The sequence below is a fragment of the Mustela erminea genome, chromosome 21, assembly GCF_009829155.1.
Source record: "Mustela erminea isolate mMusErm1 chromosome 21, mMusErm1.Pri, whole genome shotgun sequence".
Taxonomy (NCBI): Eukaryota; Metazoa; Chordata; class Mammalia; order Carnivora; family Mustelidae; genus Mustela; species Mustela erminea.
The window spans coordinates 258,342-282,325 of NC_045634.1; the positions used below are offsets into that span (position 1 = coordinate 258,342).

General features: G+C 39.8%; 1 protein-coding gene across 11 annotated transcripts in view; it reads right to left on the reverse strand.

Moving 5' to 3' along the window:
- Positions 1–23,984, reverse strand: part of PSD3 (pleckstrin and Sec7 domain containing 3) — a 727,165-nt gene that overhangs the window by 23,845 nt on the left and 679,336 nt on the right. For all 11 annotated transcript variants that reach the window (XM_032329159.1, XM_032329164.1, XM_032329161.1 and 8 more), the window contains one exon: positions 22,624–22,767. In XM_032329159.1, the coding sequence (XP_032185050.1) occupies positions 22,624–22,767 (144 nt within the window). The remainder of the gene's footprint in view (positions 1–22,623; positions 22,768–23,984) is intronic.

The window sequence follows — 23,984 nt, forward strand, 5'->3', positions numbered from 1 at the left end:
AGACACTTGGAAATATTAGCTCCCATTCAGCAGGTTGTCTTTTGGTTTTGTTGACTGTTTCCTTTGCTGTGCAAAAGCTTTTTATGATAAGTCCCAATATTTCATTTTTGCTTTTGTTTTCCTTGCCTTTGAAGATGTGTCTAGCAAGAAGTTGCTATGGCTGAGGTTGAAGTAGTTGCTGACTATGTTCTCCTCTAGGATTTTGATGGATTCCTGTTTCCCATTGAAGTCTTTCATCCATTTTGAGTTTATTTTTGTGTATGGTATAAGAAAATATCCAGTTTCATTCTTCTGGATGTGGCTGTCCAATTTCCCCAACACTGATTGTAGAGGAGATGGTCTTTTCCAGTGGATATTATTTACTGTTTTGTTGAAGATTAGTTGACTGTAGAGTTGAGGGTCTATTTTTGGGTTCTCTATTCTGTCCCATTGATCTATGTATTAGTTTTTCTGCCAGTACCATGCTGTCCTGATGATTAAAGCTTTGTAATATAGCTTGAAGTCTGGAATTGTGATGTCACCAGCTTTGGTTTTCTTTTTCAACATTCCTTTGGCTATTCAGGGTCTTTTCTTGTCCCATAAATACTTTAGGATTGTTTGTCTACCTCTATGAAAAATGCTGACAGTATTTTGATAGGGATTACACTGAATTTGTAGATTGCTTTGGGTAACATAGATATTTTTAACAATATTTGTTCCTTTAATCCATGAGCATGGGCTGTCTTTCCATTTCTTGTGTCTTCCTTAATTTCTTCCATAAGTGTTATATAGTTCTCAGAAGATATTATACCTCTTTGGCTAGGTATATTCTTATATCAAAAACCATATACCTTATGGTTTTTGGAGCAATTTTAAATGGGATCAATTCTTTGATTTCTCTTTCTTCTACCTCATTTGTAGTGAACAGAAATACTACTGACTTCTGTGCATTGATTTTTTAACCCTTTGATTTTACTGAATTCCTGTATGAGTTTTAGCAACTCTGGTGCTGAGACTTATGGCTTTTCTGCATAGAGTATTATGTCATCTTCAAAGAGTGATATTTTGACTTCCTTGCCAATTTGAATGCCTTTTATTTCTTTTTGTTGTCTGGTTGCTGAAGCTAGGACTTCTAGTACTATGTCAAATGACAGTGGTGGAAGTGAGCACCCCTGTCTTGTTCCTGACCTGAGAGGAAAAGGCTCTCAATTTTTCCCCATTGAGGACGATACTCACTGTGGGCTTTTGGTACATGGGTTTTATGATATTGAGGTATGTTCCTTTCATCCCTACACTGGAGATAGTTTTAATCAAGAAAGGATGTTATATTCTGTCAAATAATTTTTCTGCATCTATTAGGAGGATCATATGGTCTTGTACTTTCTTTCATGAATGTGGTATATCACATTGGTTGATTCACAAATATTGAACCAACCTTCAGGCCAGGAATAAATCTCACTTGGTCGTGGTGAATAATCCTTTTAAGGTACTGCTGGATCCTACTGGCAAGTATCTTGGTGAGAATCTGGGTATCCATGTTCATCAGGGATACTGGTCTGTAATCCTTTTTGGTGGGGTCTTTAGTGTTGGGATCAAGGTAATGCTGGCTCATAGAATGAGTCTGGAAGTTTTCCTTCCATTCCTATTTTTTTTTAAAGGTTCAGAAAAATAGGTATTATTTGTTCTTTAAATGTGTGATAGAATTCCCTAGGGAAACCATCTGGTCCTGGACTCTTGTTTGTTGGGAGAGTTTTGATTACTGCTTCAATTTCCTTGCTGGTAATTGGTCTGGTAGTTTAGATGTTTCTAGGAATGCATCCATTCCTTATTGTTTGACCAATTGTTGGCATATAATATTCATAATATGTTCTTATAATTGTTTGTATTTCTTTGGTGTTATTGTGATCTTTCTTCTTACCTTTGCAATTTTTTATTTTTTTTAATTTGGGTCCTTTCTCTTTTCCTTTTGGTAAATCTGGCTAGGAATTTATTGATTTTATTAACTATTTCAGAGAACCAGCTCCTAGTTTCATTGATCTGTTTCAGTGTTCTTTGGTTTCTATTTCATTGATTTCTAGTCTAATCTTTATTATTTCTCTTCTGCTGTGTTTAGGCTTTATTTGCTGTTCTTTCTCCATCTCCTTAGGTGTAAGGTATCTTGTGTATTAAGACTTTTCTTGTTTGTTGAGGAAGGTCTGTACTGCTATATATGTCTCCTTTAGGAACACCTTTGTCACATTTCAAAGGTTTTGAGGTATCATGTTTCCATGAATTTTTTAAAATTTTTCTTTACTTTCCTGATTAACCCATTCATTCATTTTTTTTCCAAAACCCATTCATTCTTTAGCAGGATGCTCTTTAACTTCCATGTCTTTGTGTTCCTTCCAAATTTTCTCTTGTGACTGAGTTCAAGTTTTGAAGCACTGTGGTCTGAAAATATGCAGGGAATATTTCTAATCTTTTGGTACTGGCTGAGACCTCATTGTGACCCTGTATGTGATCTACACTGGAGAATGTTCTGTGTGCACTTCAGAAGAATGTATATTCTGCTGCTTTAGGATGAAATGCTCTGAATATAGCTTTGAAGTCCATTTGGCTCTGTGTGTCATTCAAAGCTCTTGTTGATCTCCTGCTGGGATGATCTGTCCACCGCTTTGAGTGGGATGCTGAAGTCCCCTAATGTTATCATACTATTACCAATGTGTTTCTTTAATTTTGTTATTGATTTATATAATTGGCTGCTCCCAAATTAGGGGCATAAATATTTAGTTGTTAGATCTTGTTGGATAGACACAGATGACATAGTGTCTTTTTCATTTCTCAGTACAGTCTTTGGTTTAAAATCTAATTTGTCTAATAGAGGGATTGCTACCCTTTTAGCTTTCTTTTAATGTCCATCCTTACTTTCAATATGGAGGTATCTTTTGGTCGAAAATGAGTCTCTTGTGGACAGCATATGGATGGGTCCTCTTTTTTCATCGAATCTGATACCCTGTATATTTTGTTTAGAGTATTTAGTCCATTTACATTCAGATTAATTACTGAAAGATTTAGTGCCATTGTTATGGGTAAAGTCACTGTTTTTGTAGATTGTCTCTGTTCCTTTCTGGCCTTTGTTATTTTGGGGCTCTCTCTCTCTCTTTTTTTAATTTATTTTTTTAATTTATTATTTTTTAAAATTCTTTTCAGCGTAACAGAATTCATTGTTTTTGCATCACACCCGGTGCTCCATTCAATACACGCCCTCCTAAATACCCACCACCTGTTATTGACTTGTTCTATCACACTGATTGATTTGCAAAAGTTGAACCATCCTTGTAATGCAGGGATGAATCCCACCTGACCATGGTGAATAATCTTTTTAATGTGCTATTGTATCCTGTTTGCTAGGATCTTGTTGAGAATCTTAGCATCCATATTCATCAGTGATATTGGTCTGAAATTCTCCTTTTTGGTGGGGTATTTGCCTGGTTTTGGATCAGGGTGATGCTGGCTTCATAAAAAGAGTCAGGAAGTTTTCCTTCTGCTTCAGTGTTCTGAAACAGCTTCAGGAGAATAGGTGTTATTTCTTCTTTGAAAGTTTGGTAGAATTCCCCAGGGAATCCGTCAGGTCCTGGGCTCTTGTTTTTTGGGAGGTTTTTGATCACTGCTTCAATCTCGTTATTAGATATCGGTCTATTCAGGTTGTCAATTTCTTCCTGGCTCAATTTTGGGAGTTTATAGTTTTCCAGGAATGCATCCATTTCATCTAGGTTGCTTAACTTATTGGCATATAACTGTTGGTAATAATTTCTGGTGATTGTTTCTACTTCCTTGGTATTAGTTGTGATCTCTCCCTTTTCATTCATAATTTTATGTATTTGAGCTTTCTCTTTTCTTTTGGATTAGTGTGGCCAGTCGTTTATCGATCTTACTGATTCTTTCAAAAAACCAGCTTCTAGTTTCATTGATACATTCTACTGTATCTCTAGTTTCTACCTCATTGATCTCTGCTCTAATCTTGATTACTTCCCTTCTTTTGTATGGAGTTGGTTTAATTTGTTGTTGGTTCTCCAGTTCTTTAAGGTGTAGAGACAACTGGTGTATTCTGGGCTTTTCAACTTTTTTGAGGGAGGCTTAGATGGCTATGTATTCTCCCTTAGGACCGCCATTGCTGTATCCCATAGGATTTGGACCGAAGTGTCTTCATTCTCATTGGTTTCCATGAATTGCTTAAGCTCTTCTTTGATCTCCTGGTTGATCCAAGCAATCTTAAGCAGGGTGGTCTTTAGCTTCCAGGTGTTTGAGTTCCTTCCAAACTTTTCCTTGTGACTGAGCTCCAGTTTCAAGGCATTGTGATCTGAGAATATGCAGGGAATCATCTCAGTCTTTTGGTATCAGTTGAGTCCTGATTTGTGACCCAATATGTGGTCTATTCTGAAGAAGGTTCCATGTGTACTTGAGAAGTATGAGTATTCTGTTTTTTTAGGGTGGAATGTTCTGTATATATCTATGAGGTCCATCTGGTCCAATGTGTCATTCCATGCTCTTCTTTATTGATTTTCTGCTTGGGTGATCTGTTTATTTCTGAGAGAGGAGTGTTAAGATCTCCTACTATTAATGTAGTCGTATCAATATGACTCTTTATCTTGATTAATAGTTGTCTTATGTAATCGGCTGCTCCCATATTGGGGGCATAGATATTTACAATTGTTAGATCATCTTGGTGCATAGTCCCTTTAAGAATGATGTAGTGTCCTTCTGGATCTCTGACTATAGTCTTTAGTTTAAAATCTAATTTATCTGATAAGAGAATTGCTACCCTGGCCTTCTTTTGAGGCCCATTGGCATGAAAGATGCTTCTCCATCCCTTCACTTTCAGTCTGGGTGTATCCTTAGGTTCAAAATGGGTCTCTTGTATGGGGCGCCTGAGTGACTTGGTGGGTTAGGGCTTCTGCCTTCGGCTCAGGTCATGGTCCCGGGGTCCTGGGATCGAGCCCCGAATTGGCTCTCTGCTTGCTGGGGAACCTGCTTTCCCTTCTCTCTCTGCCTGCCTCTCCGCCTACTTGTGATCTCTCTCTGTAAAATAAATAAGTAAAAACAAACAAACTAAAAAAAAAAAAATGGGTCTCTAGTAGACAACATATGGATGGTCCTGTTGTTTTATCCAATCTGCAACCCTGTGCCATTTTATGGGCGCATTTAGGCCATTCATATTGAGAGTGATTATTGATAGATACATTTTTATTGACATCGTGTTACCTTTGAAGTCTTTCTTCCTGTAGACTGTCTCTATATTTCTGTTCAATGATATTCCTAGGATTTTTCCTCTTTTATAGAACCCCCCTTAATATTTCCTGCAGTGTCAGCTTGGTGGTTGCATACTCTTTTAAGCCTTGCTGATCTTGGAAACTCTTTATCAGTCCATCCATTTTGAATGTCAGTCTTGCTGGATAAAGTATTCTTGGCTGCATGTTCTTCTCATCTAGTGTCCTGAATATCTTGCCATCCCTTTCTGGCTTGCCAGGTTTCTCTGGACAGGTCTGATGTTATTCCGATGGTCTTTCTTCTGTATGTGAGGAGCTTCTTTTTGTTCTAGCTGCCTTCAAGAGGGCCTGTCTACAATTATAATCCCTCATTCTTACTATCAGGTGTCTCGAGGACTTTTGAGAATCTATAATCTTGGGGGGAGACCATTCTGCCTTTAGTATATGAATGCTGGTTCCAATTGCAAGACTGGGTAAATTTTCATGGAGAACTTGTTCCACTATATCTTCTAGACTTCTTTCTTTCTCTTCCCCGAATCAGGAATTCCAATAATTCTGATGTTGGAATGTTTCATGGCATCATTTATTTCCCTAATTCTGTTTTCAGGGCTTCTAAGCTGTTTATCCCAGGCTTCCTCCTGATCCTTTCTCTCTGTTTGTCCTCCAGATCACTAATTCTATCTTCTGTCTCAGTTACTCTAGTTTTCAGAGAATTTAGATTAGATTGGAACTCATTGAGAGCATTGTAATCATCATCCCTGGTGGCTTTCAGTTCTGCCCTAATCAATTCCGTTTTGTCATCCATGGCTTTCTCCAACCAAGCTATTGCCTGGATAATTGTTAGCCTGAATTCCCTTTCCGACATATTGTCTGTGTCAATAGCCATTAGCTCTGTTGCAGAAGGCCCATCCTCTGAATTTTTCTTCTGTTGGGCATTCCTCTTCCTAGTCATTTTTGTGAGAGATGGCTGAGCCGATATAGCTGGATATATCGACTGTGGTGCAGTCAAGGTGCACCCTGGAACAATTCTGAGCAATCAAGAGTCCCCACCCAAATTAAAGAAAAAAGAAAGAGAAAAAAGAAGAGAGAGAGAGAGAGAGAGAGACAGGGAAAAAAAAAAAGAAAGATATAAGAGAAGGCTCAGCACAAATGGGCCCCAAGGTAAGATTTATGAAGTATACAACAAAAAAAAAAAGACAAACAAGAAGACTGATAAAAGTATATGACAAGAGAAAAAAAATATATATATATATAAGCAAAACAAAACAAAGAACCTTGTCAAAATGAATCCCAAGTATAAGATATATACACTCAGGACAAACACAAATACACAGAAACACTGGTGGAAGAAAAAGATGGGAGACTGGTTATGAATTCTCAATGTGGGTGAGGAAGGTTATTTTGATTCCTCCTGGATGTATCTTGATATCTTTGTTAAAAGACTCAACTTTCCTAAGATAAAGGGGGATTAAAAATTGGTTAACCGATAGGGGTAGCATTGATTGGGGAAATGGGACTACCTTAAAGTTTAACTCTATATGAATATTAAAAAATAAAAATTAAAAAAAGAATAAACTAAACAAAAATAAAATTTAAAAATAGAAAAGCAAAAAAAAAACCACACAGGTATATGTATCAAAAAGTTCAGGTTAAAAGGTTATTATGGAGTTTGATGTACTGGACATCTCACTGTGATAGTAAATAGGTTAAAAATTTATCTATATATTTAAAAAAAATGAACCAGGTTGTGACAAGATGGTGGGAAAGTAGGAGGAGGTGCCCTTTCAACCTGTACCCTAAAGTGAGCTGATTACCCTCCAAAGAACTCCAATCACCCATGAAATCAGCCTGAGATCAGAATTATACACGTCTGGATCTCTACCGGAGCAGAAGACGCCAGTGGGTAGGTAAAGCGGAGTGGGAAAGTCGGACTGATATCGGAAGATAAACAAAAGGGGGAAGGAGCCACCAGAGGCAACCCACTGGAAAGTAATATCCCAATATGAGAGTGCCCTGCGCCTGGGGACCAGCATTAATTCAGGAGTCTGGTAGAAAGCACTCAAAAAGAGCAAAGGATCACCAGGGGGAAATTGCGGGAATTGGGGTGTTAGGGTCAGGGGCTTAAGTCCCCAGACCCAGGAGAGCCACCCCTGGCAGAGAGCCAGAGAGAATGCGGCAGAGAAACCAGGTCTCGGTCCCTGAACCACCAGCGTGCCTGAGAGTGCGTGGCACCTGACTCCCGTGAGGGGCTGGGAGCCTCGCCAGCCAACAGAAGCACAGCCTTTTGCAGTCCCCACGCGAGTGCCCTGCCATGCCATCAGAGTCCGAGTCGTGCCCCGTGCCCTCCCCTGAGAGAGGTGCACACAGGCGCCAGCCAGGTGCTCTCGGACCGGAAAGACCAGGCACTCCCAGCCCGGGCCAATGGGAAAATCTCAGTGTGTGATTGCTGCTTGGAACTTCTCTGGCAGTCTGGACCTGCCCAGACAGCTGCCGCTGCCATGGTTTTGTGTACAAGCAAAAAATCCCGAGAACCCAGGGACCGCGACTGGGAACCTGCTCTGCCAGCGGCCAAGGGGGGATTTATTTGGGCTCTGCAGCCAGAGAGAAGAGGGGGGGTCAGGGTGCAGTTTGCTTTCCTCTAAACCTACAAAAACCATCAAAAGCGGTCAAGGCGAGAGAGAAAAACAAAAGTGAACAAATATAAAAACCTCCAGAGAACAAAAGCCTGAAAAAACCAGTTTTCTCAGAGCCCACCCCCTTGAGCCGGGCGGGAGGACTTAACTCAGAGAACCTCATTGACTGAAAACCCACATGGCAGGACCCTCCCCCAGAAAACCAAGCAGGAAAGGAAAAAAAAAAAAAAAGACGACAAGAGAACAACCACCACTACTTCATAGAACAATTTTTATTATTAATTCGATCCCACTATTCTGGATCATTATTTTTACATAGATAATTTTTTATTATTATATAGATAATATTTTAACCCATTTACCGTCACAGTGAGATGTCCAGTACATCAAATTCCAAAATAACCTTCTAACCTGAACTTTTTAATACATACACCTATTTTCCTTTTGCATTTCTATTTTTTAAATTTCTTGTTTTTAAATTTTTAGTTTAGTTTAGTCTAGTTTATTCCTTTTTTTTCATTTTTATTTTCTAATATTCATATAGAATTAAACTTCAAGGTAATCCCCTTTCCCCAATCAATGCCATCCCTATAGGTAAACCAATTCCTAATCCCCCTTTATCTTAGGAAAGTTGAGTCCTTTAACAAAGATATCAAGATACATCCAGGAAGAATCAAAACAACCTTCCTCACCCACACTGAGAATTTACAACCACTCTCCCATCTTTTTCTTCCACCAGTGTTTCTGTGTTTTTGTGTTTGTCCTAATAGTATATAAATCTTACACTTGGGGTTCTTTTTGACGAGGTTCTTCCTTTATTTGCATATATATATATGCAAATATATATATATAAATATATATATATATAATTTTTTCTCTCTTGTCATATACTTTTATCAGTCTTTTTGTCGGTCTGTGTTTGTTTGTATACTTCATTAATCTTACCTTGGGGCCCATTTGGGCTGAACCTTCTCTTTTATCTCACCCTTCATTCCTGTCTCTCTCCCTCTCTTTTTCTTTTCCTTTTCTTTTTTCTCTCATTTGGGTGGGGAACTCTGATTGCTCAGAAGCATTCCAGGGTGCACCTAGACTGCACCACAGTCGATACATCCAGCTACACCTGTTCAGCCATCTCTCACCAAAATGACTAGGAGGAGGAATGCCCAACAGAAGAAAAATACAGAGGATGGACCTTCTGCAACAGAGCTAATGGCTATCAACATAGACAATATGTCGGAAAGAGAATTCAGGCTAACAATTATCCAAGCAATAGCTAAGTTGGAGAAAGTCATGGGTGACCAAATGGAATTGATTAGGGCCGAACTGAAAACGACCAAAGATCATGTTTTCAATATTAGGGAAGAGCTGAAATCTACCAGGGATGAGCTTCACAATGCTCTCAATGAGTTCCAATCTAATCTAAATTCTCTCAACACTACAGTAACTGAGACAGAAGACAGAATTAGTGATCTGGAGGACAAACAGATAGAAAGGATCAGGAGGAAGGCTGGAACAAACAGCTTAGAAGCCATGAAAACAGAATCAGGGAAATAAATGATCCCATAATATGTTCCAAAGTCAGAACTATTGGAATCCCTAAAGGGGAGGAGAAAGAAAGAAGTCCAGAAGATATAGTGGAACAAGTTCTTCATGAAAATTTTCCAAATCTTGTGAACGGAACTAGTGTTCATGTACTAGAGGCCGAAAGGTTCCCCTCCAAGATTACAGATTCTCGAAAGTCCTCGAGACACCTAATAGTAAGAATGAAGAATTATAATCGTAGGCAGAACCTCTTGAAAGCAGCTAGGACAAAGAAGATCCTTACGTACAGAGGAAAGCCCATCAGAATAATGTCAGACCTGTCCACAGAGACCTGGCAAGCCAGAAAGGGCTGGCAAGATATATTCTGGGCACTAAATGAGAAGAACATGCAGCCAAGAATACTTTATCCAGCAAGACTGATATTCAAAATGGATGGAGAGATAAAGAGTTTCCAAGACCAGCAAGGCTTAAAAGACTATGCAACCACCAAGCCGACACTGCAGGAAATATTAAGGGAGCTTCTTTAAAGGGGGAAAAAGCCCAAGAATAGCATTGAACAGAAATATAGAGACAATCTACAGAAAGAAAGACTTCAAAGGTAACACGATGTCAATAAAAACGTATCTATCAATAATCACCCTCAATGTGAATGGCCTAAATGTGCCCATAAAACAGCATAGGGTTGCAGACTGGATAAAATGACAGGACCCATCCATATGTTGTCTACAAGAGACCCATTTTGAACCTAAAGATACACCCAGACTGAAAGTGAAGAAATGGAGAAGCATCTTTCATGCCAATGGGCCTCAAAAGAAGGCTGGGGTAGCGATTCTCATATCAGACAAATTAGATTTTAAACTAAAGACTGTAGTCAGAGATCCAGAAGGACACTACATCATTCTTAAAGGGACTATCCACCAAGATGATCTAACAATTGTAAATATCTATGCTCCCAATATGGGAGCAGCAATTACATAAGAAAACTGTTAATCAAGATAAAGAGTCATATTGATATGAATACACTAATCGTTGGAGATCTTAACACGCCTCTCTCAGAAATAGACAGATCATCGAAGCAGAAAATCAATAAAGAAACAAGAGCATTGAATGACACATTGGACCAGATGGACCTCATAGATATATACAGAACATTCCACCCTAAAAAAACAGAATACTCATACTTCTCAAGTGTACATGGAACCTTCTTCAGAATAGACCACATACTGGATCACAAATCAGGACTCAAACGATACCAAAAGACTGAGATGATTCTCTGCATATTCTCAGATCACAATGCTTTGAAACTGGAGCTCAATGACAAGGAAAAGTTCAGAAGGAATTCAAACACCTGGAAGCTAAAGACCACCTTGCTTAAGAATGCTTGGATCAACCAGCACATCAAAGAAGAACTGAAATAATTCATGGAAACCAGTGAGAATGAAGACACTTTGATCCAAAACCTATGGGATACAGCAAAGGCGGTCCTAAGGGTAAATACATAGCCATCCAAGCCTCTCTCAAAAAAAATGAAAAATCCAGAACACAGCAGCTGTCTCTACACCTTAAAGAACTGGATAATCAACAACAAATCAAACCAACTCCTCATATAAGAAGGGAAATAATCAAGATTAGAGCTGAGACCAATGAGGTAGAAACCAGAGATACAGTAGAACGTATCAATGAAACTTGAAGCTGGTTTTTTTAAAGATCAATAAGATTGATAAACCATTGGTGACACTAATCCAAAAGAAAAAAGAGAAAGCTCAAATACATAAAATTATGAATGAAAAGGGAGAGATCACAACTAATACCAAGGAAGTAGAAACAATCATCAGAAGTTATTATTAACAGTTATATGCCAATAAGCTAAGCAACCTAGATGAAATGGATGCATTCCTGGAAAACTATAAACTCCCAAAATTGAATCAGGAAGAAACTAACAACCTGAATAGACCAATATCTAGTAACGAGATTGAAGCGGTGATCAAAAATCTCCCAAAAAACAAGAGCCCAGGACCTGATGGATTACCTGTGGAATTCTACCAAATTTTCAAAGAAGAAATAACACCTATTCTCCTGAAGCTGTTTCAAAAAATTGAAGCAGAAGGAAAACTTCCTGACTCTATGAAGCCAGCATTACCCTGATCCCCAAACCAGGCAAAGACCCTACCAAAAAGGAGAATTTCAGACCAATATCACCGATGAATATGGATGCTAATATTCTCAACAAGATCCTAGCAAACAGGATACAATAGCACATTAAAAAGATTATCTACCATGACCAGGTGGGATTCATCCCTGGGCTACAAGGATGGTTCAACATTCGCAAATCAATCAGTGTGATAGAACAAATCAATAAGAGAAGAGAGAAGAACCACCTGGTCCTCTCAACTGATGCAGAAAAAGCACTTGACAAAATCCAGCATCCGTTCCTGATTAAAACACTTCAAAGTATAGGGACAGAGGGAACATTCCTGAACTTCATAAAATCTATCTATGAAAGACCCACAACAAATATCAATGGGAAAAAGCTTGCAGCCTTCCCGTTGAGATCAGGAACACGACAAGGATTCCCACTCTCACCACTCTTGTTCAACATAGGATTAGAAGTCCTAGCAACAGCAATCAGACAACAAAGGGAAATAAAAGGTATCCAAATTGGCAATGAGAAGTCAAACTCTCTCTCTTTGTAGATGACATGATTCTTTATATGGAAAACCCAAAAGACTCCATCCCTAAACTACTAGAACTCATACCATAATTCAGCAACGTGGCAGGATACAAAGTCAATGTACAGAAATCAGTGCCTTTCTTATACACTAACAATGAAAATACAGAAAGAGAAATTAGGGAATCCATTCCATTTACTATAGCACCAAGAACCATAAGATACCTGGGAATAAACCTAATCAAAGAGGTAAAGGATCTGTACTCAAGGAACTACAGAACACTCATGAAAGAAATTGAAGAAGACACAAATAGATGGAAGACCATTCCATGTTCTTGGATCGGAAGAATAAACATTGTTAAAATGTCTATACTGCCTAGAGCAATCTATACTTTTAAGGCTATTCCAATCAAAATTCCACCGGTATTCTTCAAAGAGCTGGAGCAAATAATCCTAAAATTTGTATGGAATCAGAAGAGACCCCCGAATTGCTAAGGAAATGTTGAAAAACAAAAATAAAATGGGGGGCATCACATTACCTGATTTCAAGCTTTACTACAAAGCTGTGATCACCAAGACAGCATGGTACTGCATAAAAACAGACACATAGACCAGTGGAACAGAGTAGAGAGCCCAGATATGGACCCTCAACTCTATGGTCAAATAATCTTCAACAAAACAGGAAAAAATATACAGTGGAAAAAAGACAGTCTCTTCAATAAATGGTGCTGGGAAAACTGGGCAGCTATATGTAGAAGAATGAAACTCGACCATTCTCTTACACCGTACACAAAGATAAACTCAAAATGGATAAAAGACCTCAATGTGAGACAGGAATCCATCAGAATCCTAGAGGAGAACATAGGCAGTAATCTCTTCGATATCAGCCACAGGAACTTCTTTCAAGATATGTCTCCAAAGGCAAAGGAAACAAAAGTGAAGATGAACTTTTGGGACTTCATCAAAATCAAAAGCTTCTGCACAGCAAAGGAAAACAGTCAACAAAACAAAGAGGCAACCCACGGAATGGGAGAAGATATTTGCAAATGACAGTACAGACAAAAGGTTGATATCCAGAGGTTATCTATAATGAACTCCTCAAACTCAACACACACAAAACTGACAATCATATCAAAAAATGGGCAGAAGATATGGATAGATACTTCTTCAATGAAGACATACAAATGGCTATCAGACACATGAAAAAATGTTCATCATCACTAGCCCTCAGGGAGATTCAAATTAAAACCCCATTGAGATATCACCTTACACCAGTTAGAATGGCCAAAATTAGCAAGACAGGAAACAACATGTGTTGGAGGGGATGTGGGGAAAGGGGAACCCTCTTACACTGCTGGTGGGAATGCAAGTTGGTGCAGCCTCTTTGGAGAACAGTGTGGAGATTCCTCAAGAAATTAAAAATAGAGCTTCCCTATGACCCTGCTATTGCACTCCTGGGTATTTGCCCCAACGATACAGATGTAGTGAAAAGAAGGGCCATCTGTACCCCAATGTTTATAGCAGCAATGGCCACGGTCGCCAAACTGTGGAAAGACCCAAGATGCCCTTCAATACACTATGGAGTATTGTGCCTCCATCAGAAAGGACAAATACCCAACTTTTGTAGCAATATGGATGGGACTGGAAGAGATTATGCTGAGTGAAATAAGTCAAGCAGAGACAGTCAATTATCATATGGTTTCACTTATGTGTGGAGCATAACAAATAGCATGGAGGACATGGGGAGATAGAGAGGAGAAGGGAGTTGGGGGAAATTGGAAGGGGAGGTGAACCAAGAGAGACTATGGACTCTGAAAAACAATCTGAGGGTTTTGAAGGGGCGGGGGGTGGGAGGTCAGGGTACCAGGTGGTGGGTATTATAGTGGGCACGGATTGCATGGAGCACTGGGTGTGGTGCAAAAATAATGAATACTGTTATGCTGAAAATAAAAAATAAATTAAAAAAAATGAACCAGAATAGTGGGAACGAATTAAAAATAAAAGTTATCTATGAAGTAATGGTGGTTGTTCTTTTGTCTCCACCTCTCCTGCGTGGCCTCTGGGGGACGGGTCTGCCACATGGGTTTTCAGGTAGTGTTCCCTGAGTTAAATCCTCCTGCCCCCCTCAAGGGAGTGGGCTCTGAGGAAACCGGTTTTTCAGGCTTTTGTTCTCTGGAGGTTTTTATGTTTGTTTGTTCATTTGTTTTCTCTCACCTTGACAGCTTTTGATGGTTTTTGGAGGTTTAGAGGAAAGCAAACTGCACCCAGACCTCCCTCTCAAGAGAGAAGCCTCAGTCTGCTCCCCTCTGGGTGCTCCAGAGCAGGTAAGTTTCCCCTTGGCCGCTGGCAGTGCAGGTTCGGAGTCACGGTCCCTGGGGACACAGGAACTCCTACTTGTACCCAAACTACAACAGCAGCTGTTGTCTGGGCAGCTCCAGACTACCAGAGAGGTTCCAAGCAGTGATCGTACACTGAGATTCTCCCGCTGGCCCGGGCTGGGAGCACCTAGACTTTCTGGGTTGAGAGCGCCAGGCTGGCGCCTGTGTGTACCTCTCTCAGGGGATGGTGTGGGGTGTGACTCAAGCTTTGATAGCACCACACTGCACTTGCAGAGGGACTGCAAAAAGGCTGTGCTTCTGCTGGCTGGAGAGGCTCCCAGCCCCTTTGGGAGCCGAACCCCATGCGCTCTCAGACGCGCTCCCGGCTCAGGGACCAAGACCTGGTTTCTTCACCACACTCTCTCTGGCTCAGCGCCAGGGGTGGCTGTCCTGGGACCAGGGACTTAAGCCGCTGTCACTAACTGCCCTGATTTCTACAATTTCCTCCCCCTGTGATCCTTTGCTCTTTTTGAGTGCTTTCAACCAGACTCCAAGTTAGTGTTGGTCCCTAGTTGCAGAACACTCTTGTATCGGGGCATTAATTTCCAATGGGTCACTTCTGGTGGCTCCCTCCCCCTTTTGTTTATCTTCTGATATCAGTCCGACGTTCCCACTCCGCTTTATCTGCCCACTGGTGTCTTCTGCCCCTGTAGAGATCCAGACGTGTATAATTCTAATCTCAGGCTGATCATGGGTGATCCGAGTTCTTTGGTAGGTAATCAGCTCACTTTAGGGTATAGGTTGAAACGGTGCCTCCTCCTACTTTCCCACCATCTTGTCTCCCTGGGCTCTCTCTTCATTCAAAGGATCCCCTTTAATATTTCTTGCAGGGCTAGTTCATGATCATAAATTCTTTTAATTTCTGTTTGTCCTGAAAGCTCTTTATCTCTCCTCCTAGTTTGAGTGACGCCCTTGTTGAATACAGTATTCTTAGCTGCATATTTTCCTCATTTCGCACCTCGACTATATCATGTCAGCCCTTTCTGGCCTGCCAGGTCTTTATGGACAGCTCTGTTGCCAGCCTTATGTTTTTATTCTTGTCAGTTAATGACTGACAGTTAAGTCAGTTAAGCTGCTTTTAGGATTTTCTCTTTACCTCTGAAATCTGCAAACTTCATTATGTTAAGGTTTGATGTACTTTTATTTACTTTGAGGGGCATTTTCTGTGCTTCCTGGACTTGAATGCCTGTTTCCTTCCCCAGATCAGGAAAGTTCTCAGTTAAAATTTCTTCAAATAAATCTTCTGCTCCTCTCTCTCACTACTCTTCCTCTGGGCCCCAATTATTCTAATACTGTTTTGCCGTTCATATCTGTTTCTCAGCTTCCTTAATCTCCATCACTTTGTCTTCTCCAAGACTCTCTCTTCTTCCTTGTTTATCCTAGCAGTTAGAGCCTCCATTTTTTTATTGTGTTTCAGTAAGAGAATTTTTTAGTTCAACCGGATTAGATTTTAGTTCTTTTATTTCTCTAGTAAGTAATCAGTTATTGTCTTCTATAGTTTTTTTCCAAGCCCAGCTGCTACCTTTATAATCATTGTTTTGAATTCTTGTTCCAACATCTTACTTATGTCCCTATCGATTAAATCCCTGGCAATGAGTTCTCTCTTCTGGGGCGAGTCTTCCATCTTGTCATTATGTCCAGAAAAGACCAGATGAAAGAGAAAGAAAATAGGAAAATAGCAACAATGACAACAGAAAAAAATACACTAAACAAATCAGAAGGGAACAGAAACAAGCAAACAAAAGAAGAGAATAAAATGAAAGAAGCTGAACAGACCAATAAACTAGATCCTGGATATATTTTGGTCTGTTGCTAGAAGAAACCAGATCTCAAAATAGGAAAGAAAGAAAAACATAGACACACAAAAATAAAATTGAATACAATTTGAAAGGAAGCCATAAATGAAAAATGTACATATAAAATGTACATGTAAAAATGAAAATTAAAAGACTTAAAAGAATTGATATAATAAGAAAATAGCTGAAAAGGAAAAATATATAAAACTGAAAGACTAAAGAATAAGAGGAAAAAAACACAAATTCTAAATACTGCTTTTCCAAAAGCTGAAGTTTTGCAGTCCTCCATGATCAGTAAACTTGGTAATAACAGGATATTCCTGCTGGTCTTCCAGGGACAGGCCTGTTGGGCTGATTCTCAGGTGTCTTTCCCCAGGCAGAATTGGACCACCATTGACAGTGGGCTGCACTCAGTGTGAGGCTCTGGATTGCTCTATGTGGTTGATTTGTTGCCTGAGGGTTTCTGCACTGATGTGGGAGGTGAAAATGGCAGTGCCCTGGATCTTTAGCCCTAGAGCTGAAAGTCTGCACCCTCTACTCTTCAGAAACGCAGTCAATCACTCTTGTGTTCCTGGTTTCCATCCTGTGTTTACCTAACCCATGACCAATTGTTTTAATCTCAGGCACAGGACTCTGTTTCAGGTCTCCAAAATTTATGGATTCCTATGACCTGCCCTCATGCCACTCCTCCCAGGGGATAGAGGGGGCTATCCCCACAGTTCCACCCCTTGCTGGGCCCCTGCTTGGAGAGCGATCACCAGATCAGTATAGTTGTTTGTGCTTTATGGCAACAGTGTGCAGAAAGCTCGCACCTGTGACTTGCTGTTTGCAGCCAGTTTCCCTGTTCCGATGCTTGGGTAGTCTGCCACACTCAGGCACTGCCCCCCCACCTTCTTTTTGTGATTCTGGGGATCCTGAGTCCATGCTGTCCCATCTGGGATTCCTCCCCCCTTTGGCTCCTAGCACCTTTCAGGCAGACTTCTCAAAGTTCTGATTTTATTATCTGCTGCTTATAACACTTTCCGGTATCCAGTTTATGGAGGCTCCCTCCCCCTGTGGTTTACCTTCTGATATATCTGTCATCTTGTGTTCACATGTGCGCACCTCCTACCTTGCAAAGAGTGGTCACATTTTTATTTACAGAATTGCAGCAAGTCTTTTCTCAGATCTTTGGTTGATTTCACAGGTGCTCAGAAAGATCTGATAACTGTCTAGCTTAATTCCAGGGACCAGACGAAAATAAGATCCCCTACTCCTCTGCCATCTTAACTTCTCCTCCGAAAACACTCTAATTTACATGAAAAACATCTTGGTGTAAATAGCATCCTCACTCAGTTCTACTTGCTATTGTCTTTAAAGCTGAAGAAACAAATCCAAATTTATAAGGCTACCATGCTATCAAAGGAATCTCTTTAAGAGGGTTGTTTTTTAAACATCCCAGGAGTTTCTTGGCACAGCTCAGCCTACTATGCTTTCACTGGCTGGGGTTCTGTAAGTTTTTATATTCAATACAAGTCATCCATCTCACTAATATCTTGAAAAATCTCCAAATGCACTGGAACCTGGAGATCAATTTAGACATTTTTAAGTGAAGTGGGAACTGAATAAAGTAGAAATAATTTATAAAGAAGTGAGGCTATTTCTGATATTTATTTTTTAAAATTGGAAAATGATGCTGAGTTTCTTAAGAGTTAAGCTAGACAGTTAATTAAGCTAGACAGTTTCTTAACAGAGACTTGTGATGTCTAATAGCTCTATCAAAAGTATGTTTAGGTTCCAAGTGAACTCTTTCTAAGAATTAACAGCCACAATTTGGGGATACCAATTCAATAAAAAACAAAATATCTGCCCTTCCCTCCCTAACGTCAACAGAGAGACAGGTATGGATTTATTCAATTATAGCCCATTCTGAGTGACATTTATTGCTTTACATAAATGAGAATCTATTTTTCTTAGAGGCTAAGGCTAGTAGGATAAATAGAACTTCCAATTTCCTTGCTCACTGTAGACTTTAAAGATTTTTATTTATTTATTTGATAGAGAGAGAGAGATCACAAGTAGGCAGAGAGGCAGACAGAGAGAGAGGAAAGGAAGCAGGCTCGCTGCTGAGCAGAGAGCCCAATGTGGGGCTTGATCCCAGGACCCTGGGATCATGACCTGAGCCGAAGGTAGAGGCTTAACCCACTGAGCCACCCAGATGCCCTGACTTTTTATAGACTTTAAAACAAAAAACAAAAACAATGAAACAAACCCTGAACCTACTTTACTTAGTACAATTTCTAGTAATTTATTGTCAGTAAGAGTTTGGAAAGTTTTTCTTCTTTCTTTCTTTCTTTCTTTCTTTCTTTCTTTCTTTCTTTCTTTCTCTTTTCTCTTCCTTTCTTTTTGGCACTTATTGGTAGCAGTCAGGGATAAACACTTCTAGAAAAATTAGGAGGCAATAGTAAGTAGTGTTTTTTTTCTTTTTTCTTTGAAGTTTTTACTTAAATTCTAGTTAACATATAGTATAATATTAGTTTCGTGAGTAGAACTTAGTGATTCACCATTTACATATAATGCCTGGTGCTCATCACAAGTGGCCTTCTTAATACCCATCAGCCACTTAGCGAATTCCCCTGCCCACTCCCCTCCAGCAAATCTCAGTTTGTTTTCCATAGTTAAGAGCCTATTTTCTGGTTTTCTTCTCTCCCTTCACCCCATGTTCATCTGTTTTGTTTAATTCCACATATGAGTGAAATCATATGGTACTTGTTTTTCTCTGACTAATTTCACTTAGCATAATACACTCTAGCTCCATCCACAGTGTTGCAAAGGGCAAGACTTCATTCTTTTTGATGGCTGAGTAATATTCCACAGTATGTGTATATGTGTGTGTGTGTGTGTATACATATACCCTATCTTCTTTATCCATTGTCAATGGACATTTGGGCTCTTTCCATAATTTGGCTATTGCTTATAAGAGAATATTTCTCAGTCACAGAAAGAGCTGTGAATTTGGCCTACCACGAAGAACTGTTGTATTGAAAGCAATTTGGTATATAAACAACTGAAATGTATAAACTTAGGAACAACTTCCAGTGTAATTACTAAAAGCTTAATATTCTAACAAAATAAAAGCATTTTTCTTTATCAAGATGTGAAAAATTTTAAGAATTTTCTGTGTTCTGAAACTGAAGGGAGGCTCTTTTTGCAGAAATAGGTGAAAGCTCATTTCTGACTGTGATTCTTGGTGAGAGGATGCAGATGGGATTTAAAACTCCCCTTCCTGTCACTGCTCATTTGAGGTTCATACTGAATTACAGAAGGTGCTGTCTGTTCTCACCTGCCTATCAGATCTGATATCAGGGGACCTACTAAGCTGTCTTAGCGAACTACTTTCTTTGATGTTTATCTTTTACACACAATAATAAAATTTCATTTATTCATTCAACAAATATGTACTGAGCACTCAGTTGCATGCTTCAGAAAGTGAGGACAGAGCAGTAAACAAAATATAAAAATATGATCAGGGGCAACTGGGTGGCTCAGTGGGTTAAAGCCTCTGCCCTGGGCTCAGGTCATGTTCCCAGGGTCCTGGGATCAAGTTCCGCATCAGGCTCTCTGCTCAGCAGGGAGCCTGCTTCCTCCTTTCTCTCTACCTGCCTCTCTGTCTACTTGTGATCTCAGTCTGTCAATTAAATAAATAAAATCTTAAAAAAAATCATCAATCACTCTTATACTCCCTATTCAGGGAATGAGTTTAGATTGAATGAGGGAATGAAGCAGTCTGCTCAGGGAATGCTGCTGATAAAGCAGAGGACTTCATGCTGTACAAAAGCTCTCTGTAAGTACACTCAAGACAAATTCTGGTAGCTGAAAGAATAGCAAAGTGGACTCCACAAGTTATACTACTTCAATTTTAAGTTAATGAAAAATAATAATTCATTTTTGAAAAAAGGAAACCTCTTTAGATAGCATCTACCCTTCTACATTCCTGATAGACACAGGTTAATGCAGCCTGAGAGACAATCCAATATGCCTGACACAGGAGTATTATTTTAATGAACCAGGGGCTGTGGGATACAATCTTTAGGTTCTTTGAGGTGATAATGTGATGAAGCAAGACTTATCCCCACAAAGCTTGGTTTAGGTTCTATGTCATTAAATGAAAATGCTGCTCTTGTTAGGTTACATTTTTGGAAAACAGGTACCACAGTATGTTAAAAATTAAGGAGTGCTTTTAGCAGTAACAACCTTTCCATGGTCTTGGAGTCACCCCTACCTCCTGGAACAGGATCTTAGACTTCCAAGTCAAGGGCTCAAAGTAAGTTGTTGAATGCTGGAAACAGGGGACTGAGGTGTTGGGAAATTTAATTAGCATGTGTGAAAATAAAAGGGTCTATAGCTGAAAGCCACTCTAGAAGTGTGAAGAATTATGATTGCTTTTTGAGATACTCCCATTTCTCAAGAATGAACAAGCCTGGGGAAAGAGAGACGAGCTGCTTAGGTTTTTTGTTTGTTTTTTAAAAAATGTTTTTCAAGTCTTTTGTTGGTGAGGCTGATGTGGAGAAAAAGGGGAAAAGAAATGTAGATAAAATTAAACTTCCTTGTAACCTGCAGCCCATTGACAAGACTTGAGACAAACAGAGAATGACATTCCTCCAAGAAACTCCCAACTGTCTTAATTTTAATGCTTTGCTGGAGGGAAAAACAACCTTAGCTTGAAAATAGAGACAGTGGGTAGAAATGTGACTAAGATACATGGAGGCTGTTGTGGAAAGACCAGTGTGGTAGTACATAGAAAGAACTCAAATCCTCTTAAGTTAAGGATTAGGACTTTATTAATGAGACAAATTGTGGGGGGTAGTTGTAGGGGAAAATCAAGGCAGCTGCTGAAGAGAGGAATGCCACTTGATGTGGGAAACAAAGGCAGTAGAAAAATTATTAAATTTTTATTAAATTTCCTTACTACCTACAGTCAATTTACAGGTCCTTGAAAAAGGCAGAGTGACATTTCTCTAACTGCCTCAATGTTAATATTTTGCTAAGGGCAACAGGTAATCTTAGCCCAACCCCCAGGATCCTGCAAATCTACTTTAACATGTAAAAATTCCTTTTGAGGGATGCCTGGGTGGCTCAGTTGGTTAAGCAGCTGCCTTCGGCTCAGGTCATGATCCCAGCGTCCTGGGATCGAGTCCCACATCGGGCTCCTTGCTCAGCGGGGAGCGTGCTTCTCCCTCTACCTCTGCCTGCCATTCTGCCTGCCTGTGCTCACTCTCTCCCCCTCTCTCTCTGATAAATAAATAAAATCTTAAAAAAAAAAATGCTATAAAAATTCCTTTTGAAACTTCATCTCTACCCATCAAGATACGTGTTGGCAACCATCCCCCAAGCATATGGCCCACCGATATACATCTAAAGGGTCTCATGTCTCAGGTTTTACTAGATGGTAATAAGTGACCTTTTCCCAACAATAGGTAGCCTCTCAAGGTCCTGGAAACTTTGCCTCCAACACTCCTTAGAGACTTACAGTATCCTAAAACCCTCACAACTTGAAAGTATATGATGGACCACTCCTCATGACCCCAGTGCAGCTTTTTCTGCCCATGGGTCCTATCCCTGTGCTTTAATAAAACCACTGTTTTGCAACAAAGATGTCTCAAGAATTCTTTCTTGGTCGTTGGCTTTGAACCCTAAAGTTCTTTCCTACAACAACACTGTCTAACTGGGGAAAAAATGTAAGGAAAGCTAACATTTGCTATATATACTGCTTTCAACTTGCTTTTACATTTCTCACCTTTCCAGAGATTATAGATCCTCCCCATTCTTTTTAATAACCACACTTGTTATATATAGTACATGGATGGATGTGCCACAATTTATTAATCTCCTTCTGAAGGATACAGGTGGATAGAGGAAAAATGCATCAGTGTTGCTGAACAGCAAGAATAGGCATGAAGAAGCTAATGTTTCATGTCGCCCTGTAGCTCATTCCCTTCACTATAGTTTTGTTTTTTGTGGGTTTTTTTTTTTTTTTTTTTTTGACTCAAACTCTGCTGGAAGAGACACAGACACAGGGAAAGCAGCCACCCATTCTGGTGTGTCCATCTACTGTTGTTTTTTCTCACAGCAGGGCACACATTAGCCTAACCAGGCAGGCTATTTGCTTTTAAGCACATAAACTGACAGTTATTTTTTTTTTTTACGTTTGTTGGATACTTATATAGGATCCTGAACACGAGGAGGGCTGCCATGATCTAGACCATGCCTGCAGCTTCCAACTTAGAGTCAGGGTTGAGGTACGCTTCCTATAGCATGGCAGCTGAAAAAAAAACCCTGCCTCATGGAAAAATCATAAAATAACTTAGATATAGGCATTTATTACATTTAGGTTCAACATACCTCAAACTCCAGATAGTGATCTTTCAGTCTGTATTCATCTATCTCCTTGGCTTTAACTTTCTTGTCTGGGGGATATGAGCGGTGCTCAGCCAGCTCAGTGGTAATCTGCTTCAGCTTGCTTTCATGAGATTTCAACTGTTCCTCCTGCAGGAAATTATTAAGCTATTTAGCATCCGGAAAGCAAATCAATAAGAAAAAAAATCACAGAGTACTTTTTAACATCCCTTATGATGAATGACTTCAATTCATCAAAACAGTCCAATGTACCTCCACTAGTATTCACATGTACCTTTGCAAAATGACAACCGGTCCCCTTGATACAAAACCAAATACTTTCAGAATCAAATACTTTCAAACCAAATACTTTCAAGTGTAGCTGTCATGAACTTGAGAACAGACTTCCTAAGAAATACTTCAAAAGGCAAGGCACCAGTTAAGCACCCATCCTCAGAATCCTGCATAATTTGGCTTTTCCATTTCCTGTCCACTCAGCAATGCTGTTATTTCCCCATCTGTCACAGTGAATTTAGAGTCTCTCTGCTTAGTTCCCTCCCCCTTTTTAAGAAAGCAATGCCACCAAGAAATAATTCTCTGTAAGCCATCAGATGATACATTTTTAAAAACAGATTTATTATTTATTTGTCATAGAGAGAGTGCACGCATGAGCAAGCACAAGCAGGGGGAGTGGCAGAGGCAGAGGGAGAAGCAGGCTTCCTGTGGAGCAAGGAGCTGGACATGGGATTTGATCCCAGGACCCTGCTGGGATCGTGACCTGAGCCAAAGGCAGATGCTTAACCAAAGGAACCACCCAGGCATCCCTTTCAGATGATATTCTAAAAAATGCAGCAACCTATGATTTTTCCCTCCAAAGTAGTAGAGGTTCTGACTTCCTTCAAAATCTTATTGACCCAAACTGAATGACCTATAGAGCAATTCTTGCCTAAAATGTGTTACTATAGGCACCATGCACCAATGCAATGTTTGATGCTATGTCAAAGAACTTCCATTCGAGGGGCACCATTTTTATTGCCTTATGATACTATCAACCTCCCTGGGAACATTTTAAAAATGAAACAAAGATGGGGTGCCTGGGTGGCTTAGTGGGTTAAGCCGCTGCCTTCGGCTCAGGTCATGATCTCAGGGTCCTGGGATCGAGTCCCGCATCGGGCTCTCTGCTTGGCGGGGAGCCTGCGTCCTCCTCTCTCTCTGCCTGCCTCTATGCCTCTATGCCTCTATGCCTACTTGTGATCTCTGTCAAATAAATAAATTAAAAAAAAATGTAAAAAAATTAAAAAAAAATGAAACAAAGAGACTGGAATTTTCTTGCATTCCTGTAATTGTATGACTGCTTTTTTACTATT